General features: G+C 39.9%; 1 protein-coding gene across 6 annotated transcripts in view; it reads right to left on the reverse strand.

Annotated features, from left to right (window-relative positions):
* LOC110496680 (trichorhinophalangeal syndrome I) overlaps positions 1-17,150 on the reverse strand; it is a 226,967-nt gene extending 209,817 nt beyond the window's left edge. The window contains exons 1-2 of one of the 6 annotated variants that reach the window (XM_090209285.1): positions 17,023-17,150; positions 4,116-4,408 (exon numbers count right to left, since the gene is read on the reverse strand). In XM_090209285.1, the coding sequence (XP_090065411.1) occupies positions 4,116-4,128 (13 nt within the window). In that variant the 5' untranslated portion in view covers positions 4,129-4,408; positions 17,023-17,150. Of the gene's footprint in view, positions 1-4,115; positions 4,409-10,597; positions 10,864-10,897; positions 11,218-17,022 lie in introns of those variants that run through there. The other 5 variants (XM_036953490.2, XM_090209286.1, XM_036953489.2 and 2 more) reach the window with 5 other exon arrangements.
* Between the last annotated feature and the right edge of the window lie 1,246 nt (positions 17,151-18,396).

Here is an 18,396-nt window from a genome sequence, read left to right on the forward strand (position 1 = left end):
CCAACCGACCTGGCAGTGACCAACCGACCCGGCAGTGACGTACCGACCCAGCAGTGACCAACCGACCCGGCAGTGAGCAACCGACCCGGCAGTGACGTACCGACCCGGCAGTGACGTACCGACCCGGCAGTGACCAACCGACCCGGCAGTGACGTACCGACCCGGCAGTGACCAACCGACCCGGCAGTGACCAACCGACCCGGCAGTGACGTACCGACCCGGCAGTGAGGTACCGACCCGGCAGTGACCAACCGACCTGGCAGTGACCAACCGACCCGGCAGTGACGTACCGACCCGGCAGTGACCAACCGATCCGGCAGTGACCAACCGACCCGACAGTGACGTACCGACCCGGCAGTGACGTACCGACCCGGCAGTGACCAACCGACTATACCGACCGACTATAACAGAGATGCTCGTCAGTTGCCAACAACTTAACTTTGTGCCAATCAGAGAGCACGAAGCCAACCAAAAAAGGGTGAAAGATAGAACATCTATGGATGAGCCAGTCACACTTCATATGCAATGTAGGCTATGAGATGGTAGCTAGCTCAGTGCACAGACACAATGCACACGACACTGGCAAGGTACAACAACGAAGTTCTACAAAATACCAAACATTAAGCCAGATAGCTTGGAATCTCTTAACCCACCTAAGCAATATGCATGGATATGCATTGGCAAGCAATGCTACTACCACCTTCTAGTTTTGGAGTATTTTCAAAGGTAACAACCCCAATTTCAGCCTTTGTCCAACCCATTCAATAAAAATGTTTTAAAAATGCATTCAGGTGAGAGGTTGTGGGTGGGGGAACTTGCTCATAAATATTCATTGTAGGGGGTGGGTAAACATAGCTGTACCTGATCCCAACACTTCTTCACTAAAGCATACATACCAGAAGTCCACTGGCACGCTCTGGTAATAAAATGATGTGCATCACAAGCAAATACGGCGCTGGATAGTTAGCTCACAGTGGTAAGACAATGAGTTCCTGACATCTATTGCCACTTGCAGTGTAAGGCTGAATCCCCCATGGGATGCAAACAAAATGTTTAAATGTGGGTTGTGTTGGGAAGAAAAGTGTAATCATCACCTTGAAAATGAAAATTAAGAGCTCAATTCAATCCAACCCATATTGCAGTATTTACCATGTAGCTCTTTTCCCTGTGGTCAATGTAACTCATAGACTGTTCTTGGGTACTGTATTAAAAACCTACAACTACTACCAGGGCGACCCCCCTTCACAGCTAGGCTTTCACTTTTCAATTAAAAGTGTGTGGGCACGAAATTAATATTGTAAATTAGAACTCACAATTATGGAACTATGGGGAAACTGTCTTAGCAGACGGCGCTACCAGACATCTATCAGGATGATGACTTCACACTCAGTACTCTGAATCAGCTCAGGTAACATGTTAAATAAATCCACTGATGTACCTGATGTCCCACATACAGGTCATGTACTTTAGTCTAACATCTAGACGCAAGCCAATCACTTTTTACAAACATCTACCAAGGTAAACGTAGGATGGGATAAATAACACACAAACAATAAGTATTCAAAACAATCGTGTGTTTTCCTTCTTTGGGCCTGTTTTCTATGGCTGAGCTGATCATGAGAATAACACTCGAAACACTTGAATGCATGTTTCATTGGTTGTTAATAATAGCTCAGCTGTCTCTATGAAGCACAACTGAAAGCTTTAAGAACCAACTGAAAGCTTTAAGAACCAACTGAAAGCTTTAAGAACCAACTGAAAGCTTTAAGAACCAACTGAAAGCTTTAAGAACCAACTGAAAGCTTTAAGAACCAACTGAAAGCTCTAAGAACCAACTGAAAGCTCTAAGAAACAACTGAAAGCTCTAAGAACCAACTGAAAGCTCTAAGAAACAACTGAAAGCTCTAAGAAACAACTGAAAGCTCTAAGAACCAACTGAAAGCTCTAAGAAACAACTGAAAGCTCTAAGAACCAACTGAAAGCTCTAAGAACCAACTGAAAGCTCTAAGAACCAACTGAAAGCTCTAAGAAACAACTGAAAGCTATAAAAAACACCTGAAAGCTCTAAAATCCAACTGAAAGCTCTAAGAACCAACTGAAAGCTTTAAGTTAAGCCCATTCTAACACAGAGGTAATGTTATTTCTCAAGTACAGACATATTTTCTGTTTTGAGTAGTCTGGATGGGTTTAGAGAGCATATATTAAACATTACACAAATCTACTGAAATCGCTAGACAGTCAGGAGAAAACGTTTCTGCAGCGTTAACAAATACATTTTCTCGTAATAGCTGTTAATTATCACGTTTAATATTTCGATCTGGATGAGGAGAACATTATCAACTATGACACACATTTTGAGATACGTCACTTAAGGTCACCTACTGTTAAGAAGTCCAAACCGCCAGCTGTGTGGACACTTTCCAAACTTAATGAGAGTATTAGATTTCTGTGCTCATTGCTCTTCAATGCCATAGTGCAATGCACAGCAAAGGGCACAACACTTGTACTGACGCTGAGGATTTAGAAAGAAACAGCATAAATGACTGAGTCCTTGTGACAAAAAACAAGCAACGCAGTAATTGAATAATTACCATAAATGTTGAAATATTGTAGTGTCCTTATCAAGAGTGATAACCTGCCACTTGATGGCAATGCTAGCATTGACCAAAAGACAAGTATAAATAAGGACACTGTTTCATGCGAGGCAAATTGAAATGTTAAGAAAGAGGACAGGTGTTGGTTCACATCTAATTAGACTCGTCTATCTTCATAATTAATTATTCCTCAGCAGTTCATGGCAAAGGCAAAGCAGCACTCCTGTTGCATCTGTCAATAACATGCAATATTGTTCTAGGCTATACAAGCAATACATACTGCCAGTAACTTACTACTACCTACCCTGCAAAATCACCTGAAACTGTATCCTTCCTACCCTGCAAAATCACCTGAAACTGTATCCTTCCTACCCTGCAAAATCACCTGAAACTGTATCCTTCCTACCCTGCAAAATCACCTGAAACTTTATCCTTCCTACCCTGCAAAATCACCTGAAACTTTATCCTTCCTACCCTGCAAAATCACCTGAAACTTTATCCTTCCTACCCTGCAAAATCACCTGAAACTTTATCCTTCCTACCCTGCAAAATCACCTGAAACTTTATCCTTCCTACCCTGCAAAATCACCTGAAACTTTATCCTTCCTACCCTGCAAAATCACCTGAAACTTTATCCTTCCTACCCTGCAAAATCACCTGAAACTTTATCCTTCCTACCCTGCAAAATCACCTGAAACTTTATCCTTCCTACCCTGCAAATTCACCTGAAACTTTATCCTTCCTACCCTGCAAAATCACCTGAAACGTTGTGTCTCAGTATGTGAAATTAACTTCAGGTATGAGTCCTGTTACATCTGTCAATAACATGAAATACTGTTGTCTATATGTACTGCCAGTAACTGTGTGTCTCAGTATGAATAAACGTTAGGTATGAGTCCTGTTACATTTGTCAATAACATGAAATACTGTTGTCTATATGTACTGCCAGTAACTGTGTGTCTCAGTATGAATAAACATTAGGTATGACTAAGCTGTAACAACACTGTAGAAACCTACTTTATAGCAACAACCTCCTGGAACGTTTTGTAAACGATCAGATCATAAAGATACAGACAATAAAACTGTCAGTTGACCCATCTAGACAAGAACAGAGTGAACGGAGAACGTACCATGAGCATGTGTGTGGTCCAGGGGGAGGTCGAAACATTAAGTCAATATAGACAACATTCCACATAATAAGCTCTACAAATACAGATGGTACTGCCTTCAACACCAGATCAAAATGCTGGAATATACCACAGCTAAGAACATAAAACTGCTAAAAAGAAGCCGAACAAAACAACTCCACAACAACGAGGATTAAGGTACAGTTCAATAAAATGATTTTGAGAACCCTGTGACTCGGTTTTCGAAAAAGATTGAAAAAAAGCGTTTACAATCTTTAATAATTTGGGTTTCGGCTGACTTGAAACCATTTCAAATTACGTGAAAATAAACAATATTCACATTTTTCTAAGCCTAATCTTTGTATATTGAGGCCTACAACAAGAGAGATCATACCTCTGCTGAGCATTGGGTTAGCGCATTATCAGCACAGATTCCACAGGGAGAAAGATTATCAGGGTAGGATCAACATCCAGGGTCCCTGCTTCTTGACGGAGGTCTCCTTAATTCCACGTCCATGCCGGAGATTCGTTTATTCCATTGTCTTTTCTTTGGTCTTGTTGTTGTTGGCGGCAGGGTCTTTCTGAAGTTTGTAAAAGTTGTCTCTCTTCTTCCACGTGTGTCTTCAGAGGTCACAGGTCATAGCAGTCCTGGGTTCCACTGGAGCACACATCACAACGCTTCTCTCTCTGCAATCACACCCCATAAAAAAAAAGGAAACACGTAAAAATCAAGGAAGCACAAAAAAAGTGAAATCAACACAATATATTCTTTAAAGTCTACATGTACCTTAACATGTATGCACATTAAACATGCAAGTAAACCTCTAAATTCGTCTCAAAACAATAGCTATAAAGATATCTATAACAATAGCTATAAAAAGTCATAAAACGTATGAAGGCCATACTGACCGACATTTTGCCTTCTATGTGATTTCGAGAGAGAGAACAATGATCAGTAAAAACACAATTAATGACGCGGTCATTACAAATCAGAGTCAGTCCTGTGCAAGGCATCATCCAACTGCCGGGCTGTCGGTCTCATGAATGAATAGGAGCTCTAACGGTAGACCCTCTGGCAAACCAAATTGGACACAGGAAAACAAACCTACCCCAGGAACACTATTTTCTCAAACTCTTCTCGACGACTCATCCTGTCCAACCTGTCTGAGATGTAATGGCCTATGCCGTGCCCACTACAGTAGAAAAACACTGAACAATAGTGGAGGAAATAAAGAACACACCCTGATAGACAGATCATGAACACAAGAGGCTAAACTGACTCATCAGAGTTCTAAAGAGGAGAAGAGAAGAGAAGAGAAGAGAGAGGAGAGGAGAGGAGAGGAGAGGAGATAACCAAATTTTTTTGCATACTCTGCTCCTAATCAATAGGTTTATCTGTGTCTGAGTGATGGTTAAGGGAATTTCTAAGCTGGCTAGCCCAAAGTGCATTATGGAAGTCCTAAGATAAAACACAAACACACACAAACACAACTTCTAAGTCTGGTGTAGAAAAGAGGTGCGGATTCTTATGTGATAAAGGGCTAATCCTGATCTAAACCTACAAGAAATGTCTACCAGACACAGACAGCAGGTCTGGAAACGTAGGCCTCTTGATTTATCCCTAATATAAAACAGAAAGTGTCTAGGCCCACATCACTACACCTTCCCAAACCACACCATAGGCCACTGCTGCATACAGAGCCCAGTACAAGCCACCCCCATCCATATGGCTGGAGGAGGTACAACAAGCAATTGTTCAAATACTGACTTGCTTTAACAGGTGAACACACTCAGGGGGCTTCCCAAGTGGCGCAGCGGTCTAAGGTACTGTATCTCAGTGCTAGAGGGGTCACTACATACCCTGGTTCAATTCCTGGCTGTATCCTATGGGAGTCCCATAGGGCGGAGCACAATTGGCCCCGCGTCATCCAGGTTAGGGTTTGGCCGGGGTAGGGCGTCATTGTAAATAGGAATTTGCTCTTAACTGACAAGAACAAGGCCCACTTTCTATCCCTTTGAGAGCCTTGTTGTTCAGAATATATGAAAAACATGTTTCTGTTAAATGCAACAGTTGTGTGAAATAAAATAACTATTACAGGTTATTGACAGTGGGACGGACTTTTTAAAACAAAAGAAAAGAAAAGAATAAGCTGTATAAACAACTATTATAGGCTACTCTAACCCTGGACCCATTTTCCCACAAACCTGGAAAAAAACTATACTGAACAAAAATATGAACGCAACAAGTCACATGTTGGTCTCATGTCTCATGAGCTGAAATAAAAGATCCCAGAAATGTTTCATATGCACAAAAGCTTATTTTTCTCAAATTTTGTGCAGAAATTTGTTTACATCCCTATTAGTGAGCCTCAAGTTTTGAGGGAGCGTGCAATTGGCATGCTGACTGCAGGAATGTCCACCAGAGCTGTGGCCAGAGAATTGTATGTTAATTTCTCTACCATAAGAGAAATTGAGAAATTTCTAGAGAAATTGGCAACACGTCCAACCGGCCTGCAGACCACATGTATGGGGGGGTCGTGTGGGTGAGCGGTTTGCTGACGTCAACGTTGTGAACAGAGTACCCCATGGTAGCAGTGGAGTTATGGTATGGGCAGGTATAAGCTACGGTTAACAAACACAATTGCATTTTATCGATGGCAATTTGAATGCACAGAGATGATTAAGTTAACTGATTTCCTTATTAGAACTGTAGCGCGGTAAAATCTTAAAAATTGTTCCATGTTGCGCTTATATTTTTGTTCAGTATATTTGTTTGCCAATGTGTTATTACACAGTTTTACCGCTAGCAATTACTGCTGTCCATCCTCTCAAAGTAAACATGTGAATTATGTCAGAGGGTTAAGGAAAATCACAAGTTTCCTGCCTCTCCTGGTTGCATGTATTAAACCACCAGAGGAGGTGTCTAGTCACTTGCAAAAGCATTAAACTGAATATTTAAAGGCACAGTAGACCAGTGTGTTCCATTGTAACGGCAGATTTCCTCCTCTTCGTCTGAAGAGGAGTAAGGATCGGACCAAGATGCGGTGTGGTAAGTGTTCATGACGATTTTAATAGAAAAGCACTGAACACTATGAAATACAAAAACAATAAACTAATACGTGAAATAACCAAACCGAAACAGTACCGCGTGGCGACAAACACTCACACGGAAACAAACACCCACAAACAATGAAACCCAGGCTACCTAAATATGGTTCTCAATCAGGGACAACGATAAACAGCTGCCTCTGATTGAGAACCATATCAGGCCAAACATAGAAATGGAAAAACATAGAAAAACACACATAGACTGCCCAACCCCAACTCACGCCCTGACCATACTAAACAAAGACAAAACAAAGGAAATAAAGGTCAGAACGTGACATGAATAGAGTGCTTTTTGTTTTAAAAGCAAAAACAACATTCAAAGTGAGAAAATATATGTGAGCAGGCCTTTACTCTTGTCTATTTAAGTGAATGGATATTAGGGGGGTTTCCTAGACAACGGTCAGAAATGACTATACAGATATTATACAGTATGTCTAATGATAATTTTCGATTTCAATGTGTTTTCACTGAGATACAACCGCCTCCAGAAAAATGCAAAACTTTGCTGTATGGTAATGAAGGGTGCCTGAGTCGACAAAACAAATCTAAATCTTCATCAATAAACGTATCACCATTTGACCTCATTTCTGTAATAGTCTACGTCTCAATTTACATTAGGATCGTCGCCGTCTACAATTCTTCAGGGAGACATAGATGTGTTTAATCTACTCTAGTTAAGGTTCTCATGGAGACATAGATGTGTTTAATCTACTCTAGTTAAGGTTCTCATGGAGACATAGATGTGTTTAATCTACTCTAGTTAAGGTTCTCAGGGAGACATAGATGTGTTTAATCTACTCTAGTTAAGGTTCTCAGGGAGACATAGATGTGTTTAATCTACTCTAGTTAAGGTTCTCAGGGAGACATAGATGTGTTTAATCTACTCTAGTTAAGGTTCTCATGTCCTATAGGATTTTTATATTTTACATAACTGTTTAATTTCATGAGGCTTCAAACTATGTATATTTTCATTAATAATGTATTTATACAGCAGCACCTACATGTGGAATTTGGTACAAAGATACACTGCAAAGTGAGAGGCTGGCCTCACAGCAATTCGGGAAAAAAAAAATCACCCTAGAAGAAGTTGTGCAAACTCTAAAGCCATATGTATAACAAACACAAAACCACCCATTGTTGCTTTCTCCGACCGACGACGAGACTCAAATCCATGCGTCAGCCATAAAGCTCCTTCCCTATACATTGCCCCCCCCCCCCCCCCCTCCAAAGAACTCACAGATGGGGAAATAATCTTCACACAGCTCTTATCAAACTAACTATTTGGATCTTTTCTCTCCATTTTGAAAGAAGCCGTCCTTGTATAGAGTAGTAAACACGACAGAATACTGATGTTACGTCTCATTGTTTTTCCATAATTCGCTAAATTACAACAAAAAAAAAGCCAAACTAAAATTGTCTTAGAAAATGAGACTAAAGAGTGGCTTCGCACATCAGTGGATTATTGTGATAAAACATTTCCCAGTGTAAACTTAATTAAGGGTTTGTGAAGTGCATTGTGTATCATTCAGATTCAGTAGTAGGTACACGGCTACAGTGAGGACAAAGTTGACTTTGAGAAGTGGATATTTTTTAGCGGCCAGATATTTTGATGTATATTATGTATAATAAATACAATTTATGCACGTGTGTGTTATCACTATTAAGTTGTTATTCATATGCACAACATAAATATTTGGTACATAAGACATACGGGTAGCCAATACAATAAATAAATAGCCTGTTGTTATACATTGTTGAGACTATGTTTTAACTCTCTACCCTCCTCGAATGATGGAAAGCCTTTATTTGCTTTGGCCACGTCATTAAAGAACGTTCACTGACAAGAGGGCTTTCATAGACAGGATCTGTGACTTTTCCTGACGTATGTTGCCGTGTAGGCTGGTTGGTTGGTTTCGCAGTTTACGGGAAAGAGTACGAGGCATCTACTGGAGCCAACATGATCATTTTGTGTCATGTAAAAAATAAAAAATTGTCATAACAACGTCACTACAAACCAAGTCTAAGAGAAGCTGAAAAGTTGGTGATTTAGAGTTGTGTTCAGATAAAATAAATATATTTTCTTACAACCTGAAAAATAGTACGTTTAGATCGACAGAAACACTGGCTAAAAGTAAAACGTTATGCCTTGAAAAAGGCCAGACCTTTAGGGGGTTATTTGCTACAATGTCCATGGTTACAATGTATCTATCAAGTTCATACACACACCGAGGGTATAGTGTAACTGTTCTGCACTACTAGTAAGACAGTTTTACATGCCTCTGAAAGCAGCACTTTGCCCCAACAGCTGAGTAGCAAACCAAACTACCTCACCTCCTCACTAAAGCAACGAAGCAGGTATCACAATGGTAGAAATATATGATCTTTATAACACTTTATGACAACATTATGAAAAAGCTAAGTTAAGTTTCTGTAAAGTGGGCTGCTTCATTAAGATACCCAGTCATGCTAGTCTAAACTTTATGAATTCCCCAGACTCACACACACACACACACACACACACACACACACACACAGAGACACACACACACAGACACAGACACAGACACACACACACACACACACAGACACACAGACACACACACACACAGACACACACACACACACACACACAGACACGCACACACACACACACACACACACACACACACACACACACACACACACTGCACCTCAGTGTCATCTTGTTTGAGATTTAGCCTAATCCCCTCCACATGGATTGGAATATAGAAATGACTCACTTTTCCAAGTGGCCTGCTATACTTCAGCAATAAGACCAGAGGAGGTGTGGTATATGGCCAATGTACCACAACTAAGGGCTGCTCTAAGGCTCGGCGCAACGCGGAGTGCTTGGACACAGCCCTTAGCCGTGGTATATAAGCCATATAGCGCAAACCCCTGAGGTGCCTTATTGCTATTATAAAGTGATTACCACCGTAATTAGAGCATTAAAAATATATGTTTTGTCATACCTGTGGTATATGGTCTGATATACCACGGCTGTCAGCCAATCAGCATTCAGGTCTCGAACCACCGAGTTTATAATGACTTTTGAATAATGAACAAGTGATCCGTCATTGATAAAGTTCCCAGCACTTTGTTACACTTGTTTGTAACAAAATCACAACACGACTTGGGACATTCTAACAACCAAAAACGTAGAAATTCGACCGCATACGAATGCAATGTGGAAAGTTAAGAAAATGGGTTACTGGTGAAACATCTTTAATTGGAATTGTAACTAACCTAGCTGTGCCTCATTCATTGTAGTTAGTTGACATATTCTCCAGACCCAAGTGTGTTGCCATGCCTACGCGTTTTCTTATCTTTGACGAACATCACAGTTACGGAAAGTTTTACAAATTGAGTGTTAAACGTTGTTCAGTTCTCGACATGAATCATTCAACTTCAATATTAGACTATGAAATAAATACAAAAGTTTCAGAAATCCAATCAATTAGGCTACATTGTAACTTAATATAACCTCTGCCATGCGCTCTCTTTACGAACAATGAAAACAGAAACACACGATGCGCCAAATAAAATCCTCATAGTATCAGTGTGTGTGTGTGTGTGTGTGTGTGTGTGTGTGTGCAGACATAAAAGTAGATATTCTCAAGAAGATAGCGCTATTCTGTCCCCAACACCTATCTAGAATGCGTCGCGCTTTTACAATAATTAAACGAACGCTACAACACCCTGAAATCAAGTGATTAAATGAAACGGAGAGGAGAAAGTAAAGCTACAAACCTACTGCAACTCATGTTATTCTTCCTTCTCAATACGTGACCCCCTCTGCTTCTAGCAAGTAGCCAATTTCAATTTCTCATGCGTTTGACCCAACAAAACCTAAATGCCATGTGAAATCCGAGAAGCACTGCTGGGTTTTTTTTTTTCTCACAGCAAAGTAGCTCACAACTGATTCATGAAAATCCCTGAGCTCTTACATAACATTCGCTAAAAGCGAGCAGCATTCTGGTACTACTGTAGATTCACATCTAATTGCTCGCCTCTGTGCTAGTAACGTGCATTGATTCAGTTTGTCCTTACCTGTTGATTAAATTGCAATAGTCTTTGCAGTCTAAAAGATGGTGGAGCTTTGGTGTAAGCCATGAACCGTCTTTGTGTTGTTTGTTTGTTGATCTCGGGGTAGGCTATTATACATTTTTTTGTTACAGGGGATACACGATTTCAAATCTCGCCTGTGCACGTGGAATCAGGGTGACTGTGTATAATATTTAAAACGCCTGAGTCTGGATGGAAAAAGGAGGATTAGTTTGCAGTGATCTCAGTTCTTTATCAGAAATGTTATCGCTTGACAGGACCTCAGACTCCAAGCATTACGTCAGTTTCAAGACACCAACACTATTAATATCAAGAAGCCCTTGCGGAGGAAAGCACCACCCCAGACCGCTCGTTCTTAAAGGGACAGAAGCATCCCTGCTCCTCACTAACCAGCCGCAAACTATAACGCAATAATAACAAGTGAACCGTTTATCCACTTTGTCTGAAATGATCTAATATTCATCATATATGATTCTGTGATTGTATGTGTTTGGCTTAGTGTGAGTCCACAGATGGTAATCTCTCAATTTTATTTTATCCAATGTCTAATATAAAATATTATATGTTCATTAGGCTTGGCTATTTCTGAGTTATGTTATGGGTATACTATGTTGGTATACTACATCACTCTTCGATGATAGACATATTTTCTTACGTCTAAAAATCCTCACAATTCCAAGTCAATGTGTGGGGATACGGGTTAGTCGAGGTAATTTGTACTTGTAGGTAGGGGTAAAGTGACTATGCGTAGATAAACAGCGAGTAGCAGCAGGGTAAAAAACGAAGAGTTCAAGATTCTAGAAGGCAAAGCTTACAGGCTCCTATATTGCACCCTCTATACTCATAATGTTAACACTACTAGAAGTGAAGAGTTAACACGATTTCAAAACCTAAGGTTTGCAGGGCTAAAAATGTGACTTTTTCTGCAAAGAAAAAGGAGCTCTACATGCACATAACACGCCACACTTTAAATAAATATAAATACTATTATAATCGGGGTAGTTCAAGTCCCGGATGCTGATTAACTGAAAGCTGTGGTATATGAGACAATATACCACGAGTATGACGCAAAACTACTTGTTTACTTCTCTAACACCATTTTTAACATGTTCACAATGGCAATAAGAGGAGGTTTGTGGTATAAGACCAATAAACCATCGCTAAGGGCTTTATCCAGGCACACTGCGTTGCGTCATGCATAAGAACAGCCCTTAGCTGTGGTATATTGGCCATATATGACACCCCATCGGGCCTTATTGCTTAAATATAGCCCCTCTTATTGCCTCTTCATTAAAACCACATGATAAATCAATCTGATGTGTTCCAGTGAACAGGGTTTCCACACCCCCTACAGGGGCTCCCGAGTGGCGTAGTGGTCTAAGACACTGCATCTCAGTGCTAGAGGTGTCACTATCGACCCTGGTTCGATCCCAGGCTCTATCACAACCGGCTGTGATCAGGAGTCCCATTGGGCCAGTGTTGTCTGAGTTAGAGGAGGGTTTGGCCGGGGTAGGCTGTCATTGTAAAATAAGAATTTGTTCTTAACTCCTTGCTAAAAAAATATTTTTGCACACCTGCAATAACATCTGCTGTGTGACTGATTCGATTTGAGCAGCTTGACGTTAAGCATCTCTAGCAGGGTTTGAGTGTGTATTTACAAACATTTCACAGAAGACAAAACTGGGGCTGCATGACAATGATGACAAAGACAAAGTGTGGGAATCCCCCATGAGATTATGAATGATAACAATAATAGTAATTCAAATCCATGAAATTGACTATGTTCAGTGGGTCATTTACTGCAGTTGTAAATTATATATATATATATATATATATATAATATAATATATATATAAAGGACATTAGGGAAACAGACAAAGTGTGAAAATGGGAGATGGGTAAAAGTCTAAACATTGTCTAAACGTTTACTGCAGATGTGAAATGTATATTAATACACTGTTCCTCTCAGTGACAAACAGCACAGAACACATTTGATAATAAAGAAGTAGTGTCAATTTCGACGTGCATAAATTTGGTTTACAGATTGTAAATACTAAAGTGGAATTCATTCTAAGATGCACATGAAAATTGAAGTGAAAGTGAAATCTTTGAGATTCATATTAATCATATTAATAATAATAAAAATAATGTTTTGAATCCATTAACAAATTTCACTATTCATGTTATAATAGTTTATTTCATTATTTAAGAAATGCAACAAGCTTGTTTCAAAACAAAATCAAAGAAATGTATGCTTTGGTCAGTAGCTTATACAGCAAAACAAAATGCAAACATATTCATATTTTAAAATATGGTCCCTAGCAAACAATTAGCCATTATTTAAGTTATCACAACTAAAGAATAAAGAACAACACCAAAATGTACTAAAAAAAATGTGTACTCCTAATTTATTCAAACTAAATTTGAGAAATATGACATCCATGAATTAGATACTCACTCTGAGCCAATATACCTGTAAGCCTGCAAGAAGAAAGAAATAATTGAAATGCCATTTTAAAGCACAACAGTCCTCGGACAACTTCACACACTGTTACTGTGTTTCACACCAGAGTGAGAGAAGAAGAAAAACACTCCCAGTCATCGTTTGGTTCTATATAACACAAGCAGTCTTGAGGGAAAACACGATTTCAAACCACATTTTTTTAAACTTTTAGTTTTTACCAAAGAATGTCTAGAGAAATAGATCATCGCTCTTTAAGTCATGTACAGTGTGTGTGTGAGACCTTGTGTGTACTTGTGTGTACTTGTGTGCAAACTCTTTTCAAAGTTTGTTCAATGTGTATACAAAAGGGGATTAAAATTCAATCTTCTCATTGTGTGGTTTCGATTCTTCACATTGAAGTTTGAATATGGGTTTTCTAGCTTATGACAATGGACGAGTTATGCTGAAGAAATCCCAGAGCAGACTTGGCCTGACTCTTTCCACATTTTTTTTTACTCTTCCCGATTAAGGCAGGGAATATGAGATGTGAAGATGCATTTACATAAAGCAGTACTTGTCGACAGTTCACTATTCACTATGTACGCTTGTGTTTTGGTTGTTTTTGGAGGGTGGAAATTCACAAAGGAGTCACTTATTAAAAAAGGCATCTTGATGTGCTTACTTTCTTATGCAAAAATAAGACGATCTAGTGTCGAAGGACATCTGTCACCCTCCTTCTACAATACCCTGCTACTATGATAGTCACCATCCTTCTACAATACCATGCTACTATGATAGTCACCATCCTTCTACAGTACCATGCTACTATGATAGTCACCATCCTTCTACAGTACCATGCTGCTATGATAGTCACCATCCTTCTACAATACCCTGCTACTATGATAGTCACCATCCTTCTACAGTACCATGCTACTATGATAGTCACCATCCTTCTACAGTACCATGCTGCTATGATAGTCACCATCCTTTTACAATACCCTGCTACTATGATAGTCACCATCCTTCTACAATACCATGCTACTATGATAGTCACCACATCCTTCTACAATACCATGTTACTATGATAGTCACCATCCTTCTACAATACCCTGCTACTATGATAGTCACCGCATCCTTCTACAATACCCTGCTACTATGATAGTCACCACATCCTTCTACAATACCATGCTACTATGATAGTCACCACATTCTTCTACAATACCCTGCTACTATGATAGTCACCGCATCCTTCTACAATACCCTGCTACTATGATAGTCACCACATTCTTCTACAATACCATGCTACTATGATAGTCACCACATCCTTCTACAATACCATGCTACTATGATATTCACCACATCCTTCTACAATACCCTGCTACTATGATAGTCACCACATCCTTCTACAATACCCTGCTACTATGATAGTCACCACATCCTTCTACAATACCATGCTACTATGATAGTCACCACATTCTTCTACAATACCATGCTACTATGATAGTCACCATATTCTTCTACAATACCATGTTACTATGATAGTCACCATCCTTCTACGATACCATGCTATTATGATAGTCACCATCCTTCTACAATACCATGCTACTATGATGGTCACCACATCCTTCTACAATACCCTGCTACTATGATATTCACCACATCCTTCTACAATAGCCTGCCACTATGATAGTCACCATCCTTCTACAATACCATGCTACTATGATAGTCACCACATCCGTCTACAATACCCTGCTGCTATGATAGTCACCATCCTTCTACAATACCATGCTACTATGATAGTCACCACATCCTTCTACAATACCCTGCTACTATGATATTCACCACATCCTTCTACAATACCCTGCTACTATGATAGTCACCACATCCTTCTACAATACCCTGCTACTATGATAGTCACCACATCCGTCTACAATACCCTGCTGCTATGATAGTCACCATCCTTCTACAATACCATGCTACTATGATAGTCACCACATCCTTCTACAATACCCTGCTGCTATGATATTCACCACATCCTTCTACAATAGCCTGCTGCTATGATAGTCACCATCCTTCTACAATACCATGCTACTATGATAGTCACCACATCCGTCTACAATACCCTGCTGCTATGATAGTCACCATCCTTCTACAATACCATGCTACTATGATAGTCACCACATCCTTCTACAATACCATGCTACTATGATATTCACCACATCCTTCTACAATACCCTGCTACTATGATAGTCACCACATCCTTCTACAATACCCTGCTACTATGATAGTCACCACATCCGTCTACAATACCCTGCTGCTATGATAGTCACCATCCTTCTACAATACCATGCTACTATGATAGTCACCACATCCTTCTACAATACCCTGCTACTATGATATTCACCACATCCTTCTACAATAGCCTGCTGCTATGATAGTCACCATCCTTCTACAATACCATGCTACTATGATAGTCACCACATCCGTCTACAATACCCTGCTGCTATGATAGTCACCATCCTTCTACAATACCATGCTACTATGATAGTCACCACATCCTTCTACAATACCATGCTACTATGATATTCACCACATCCTTCTACAATACCATGCTACTATGATAGTCACCACATCCTTCTACAATACCCTGCTACTATGATAGTCACCACATCCGTCTACAATACCCTGCTGCTATGATAGTCACCATCCTTCTACAATACCATGCTACTATGATAGTCACCATCCTTCTACAGTACCATGCTACTATGATAGTCACCATCCTTCTACAATACCATGCTACTATGATAGTCACCACATCCTTCTACAATACCCTGCTACTATGATTGTTGATCCCATATAATAGACCCACACTGAGCAGAAAACAGTTGAATTTAATGAATAATATACTTTTCCCTGAAGAGATTAAAACATAAGCATAACTTTGTGATGTGTTTTATAGCATGTACAGATATTTTGTTCATATATTTTGTACAGATATTTTGTACAGATATTTTGTACATATATTTTGTACAGATATTTTGTACATATATTTTGTACAGATATTTTCTACATATATTTTGTACATATATTTTGTACAGATATTTTGTACATATATTTTGTACATATATTTTGCACATATATTTTGTACAGATATTGCCTATTTTTAGTTTGGGCTATTATGTTGTATGAGTAAAAACAGATTCTGCGCTGCAATACTTGGCTGTACACGGTCACCTATAAGTGTACAGTGTGTGTGTATGTGAGAGTCGGTGTCTGTGTATGCATGTGCGTATGTGTGTGTGCATGTGCACGTGTGCTTGTGTGCGTGCATGGCGTCACCTATCCCTGCCTGATAGTGTAGTGGATCGTATTATCTTTCATCTGGTCATTCTAACTGACTCGTGACATCAGGAATATTTACAGCTGATGAGTGACCTTGTACCAAACATCTTTTCATAGGTTCACACGGTGAGACCTAATACAGTATAACCAAATATAACCAAATATAACCTAATAACAGTACCATAAAATCTAGATCTACGGACTTATATACAATACTGAGTATTTATTTGAGCCTTCACTTTACCTGTAGGGATCCACATACCTGCTTCTGTCATTAAATGTGATTTTAGACAACTTTGGCCAAACTGAGTACTTGTCTTCTTACCAGCATTAAGTTTTCAAGATGTTTTTAACTTCTTTGCACGATGACGCATTAAGCAGCTGATATTTCCTGGTTCAGTATGGACCTTCACCATTTCCTTATTCTGTCACTTTCACTTCCTGTTTGCAAGCGCCGTTTCACAATGGTTATGTGCTGATGGGTATGTTTGGCTAGCCCTCAATATCAGAGCAGCTTCCTTATTCGATTGAAACTACAACCCAGGAAACTTGAGCCATATTTTCACTCAAATGCATAAAAGGTTTTCTGAAAACCCCAGGCCTTCTGTTAGCATTTCGTAGAATAATTAGATGAGTAAAGAAATGCAACCACCATGCTGTTCAGTTGGGACAAAGTTGTCCTTTGTGGGGATTTTTTTACAAAAGAAAGCATTAAATTGTAGCTCAGCCATCAATCCAGAACAGAATAAAATGAGAACAAAAGGTAATGTGTCATTATACTAGAGCCCTGTAATCTCAGACACTGCAGAGTAGAATACCCGCAGCCAGACCTCCTGGCCTGGCGGACACCTGGATGGCTAAACACTGCCTGCATGTATTGACCACCGCCCTCTCACGGTGTGTGTGTGTGTGTGTGTGTGTGTGCACTCCTAAGTGAATGTGAGGTCCATGGAATTAGCAGCAGTGATGAAATAAATGCTATTGATTAATCCAGCCAGATCACCTGTGATACAAGTCAGCATTCGACGTCCATCCATGTCTGAGGACGTCAGGAGATGATGTGGAAACCTCCCACTAGGGGAAACAGTGAGCGCTGTTATCTTCAAGTAGGCTTTGTTTTTTTGCTAAGGCATTGATATTTTTTATATTTTAGTTTAAAAATTATTCCAAATCTGAACTATTTTGAGTTAATTTGATTTGTTTTCATTTTACTAGGCAAGTCAGTTAAGAACAAATGCTTATTTTCAATGACGCCTAGGAACAGTGGGTTAACTGCCTGTTCAGGGGCAGATTTGTACCTTGTCAGGTCGGGGGTTTGAACTTGCAACCTTCCGGTTACTAGTCCAACACTCTAACCACTAGGCTACCCTGCCTAAACCTAACCTTGGAATGATACAGAGAAGTGACAAAACACTACACATTTGACGTTTGAGAAACATGGATGAACGTGTGTGTGTGTGTGTGTGTTTGTGTGTGTGTGTGCGCATGCGTGTGTGTGTGCGTGCGATGTGTGTGTGTGTGTGTGTGTGTGCGTGCGATGTGTGTGTGTGTGTGTGTGTGTGTGTGTGTGTGTGTGTGTGTGTGTGTGTGTGTGCGCATGCGTGTGCGTGTGCGTGCGATGTGTGTGTGTGTGTGTGTGTGCGTGCAATGTGTGTGTGTGTGTGTGTGTGTGTGCGTGCGATGTGTGTGTGTGTGTGTG

The sequence above is a fragment of the Oncorhynchus mykiss genome, chromosome 18, assembly GCF_057628025.1.
Source record: "Oncorhynchus mykiss isolate SJ-2025 chromosome 18, ASM5762802v1, whole genome shotgun sequence".
NCBI lineage: Eukaryota > Metazoa > Chordata > Actinopteri > Salmoniformes > Salmonidae > Oncorhynchus > Oncorhynchus mykiss.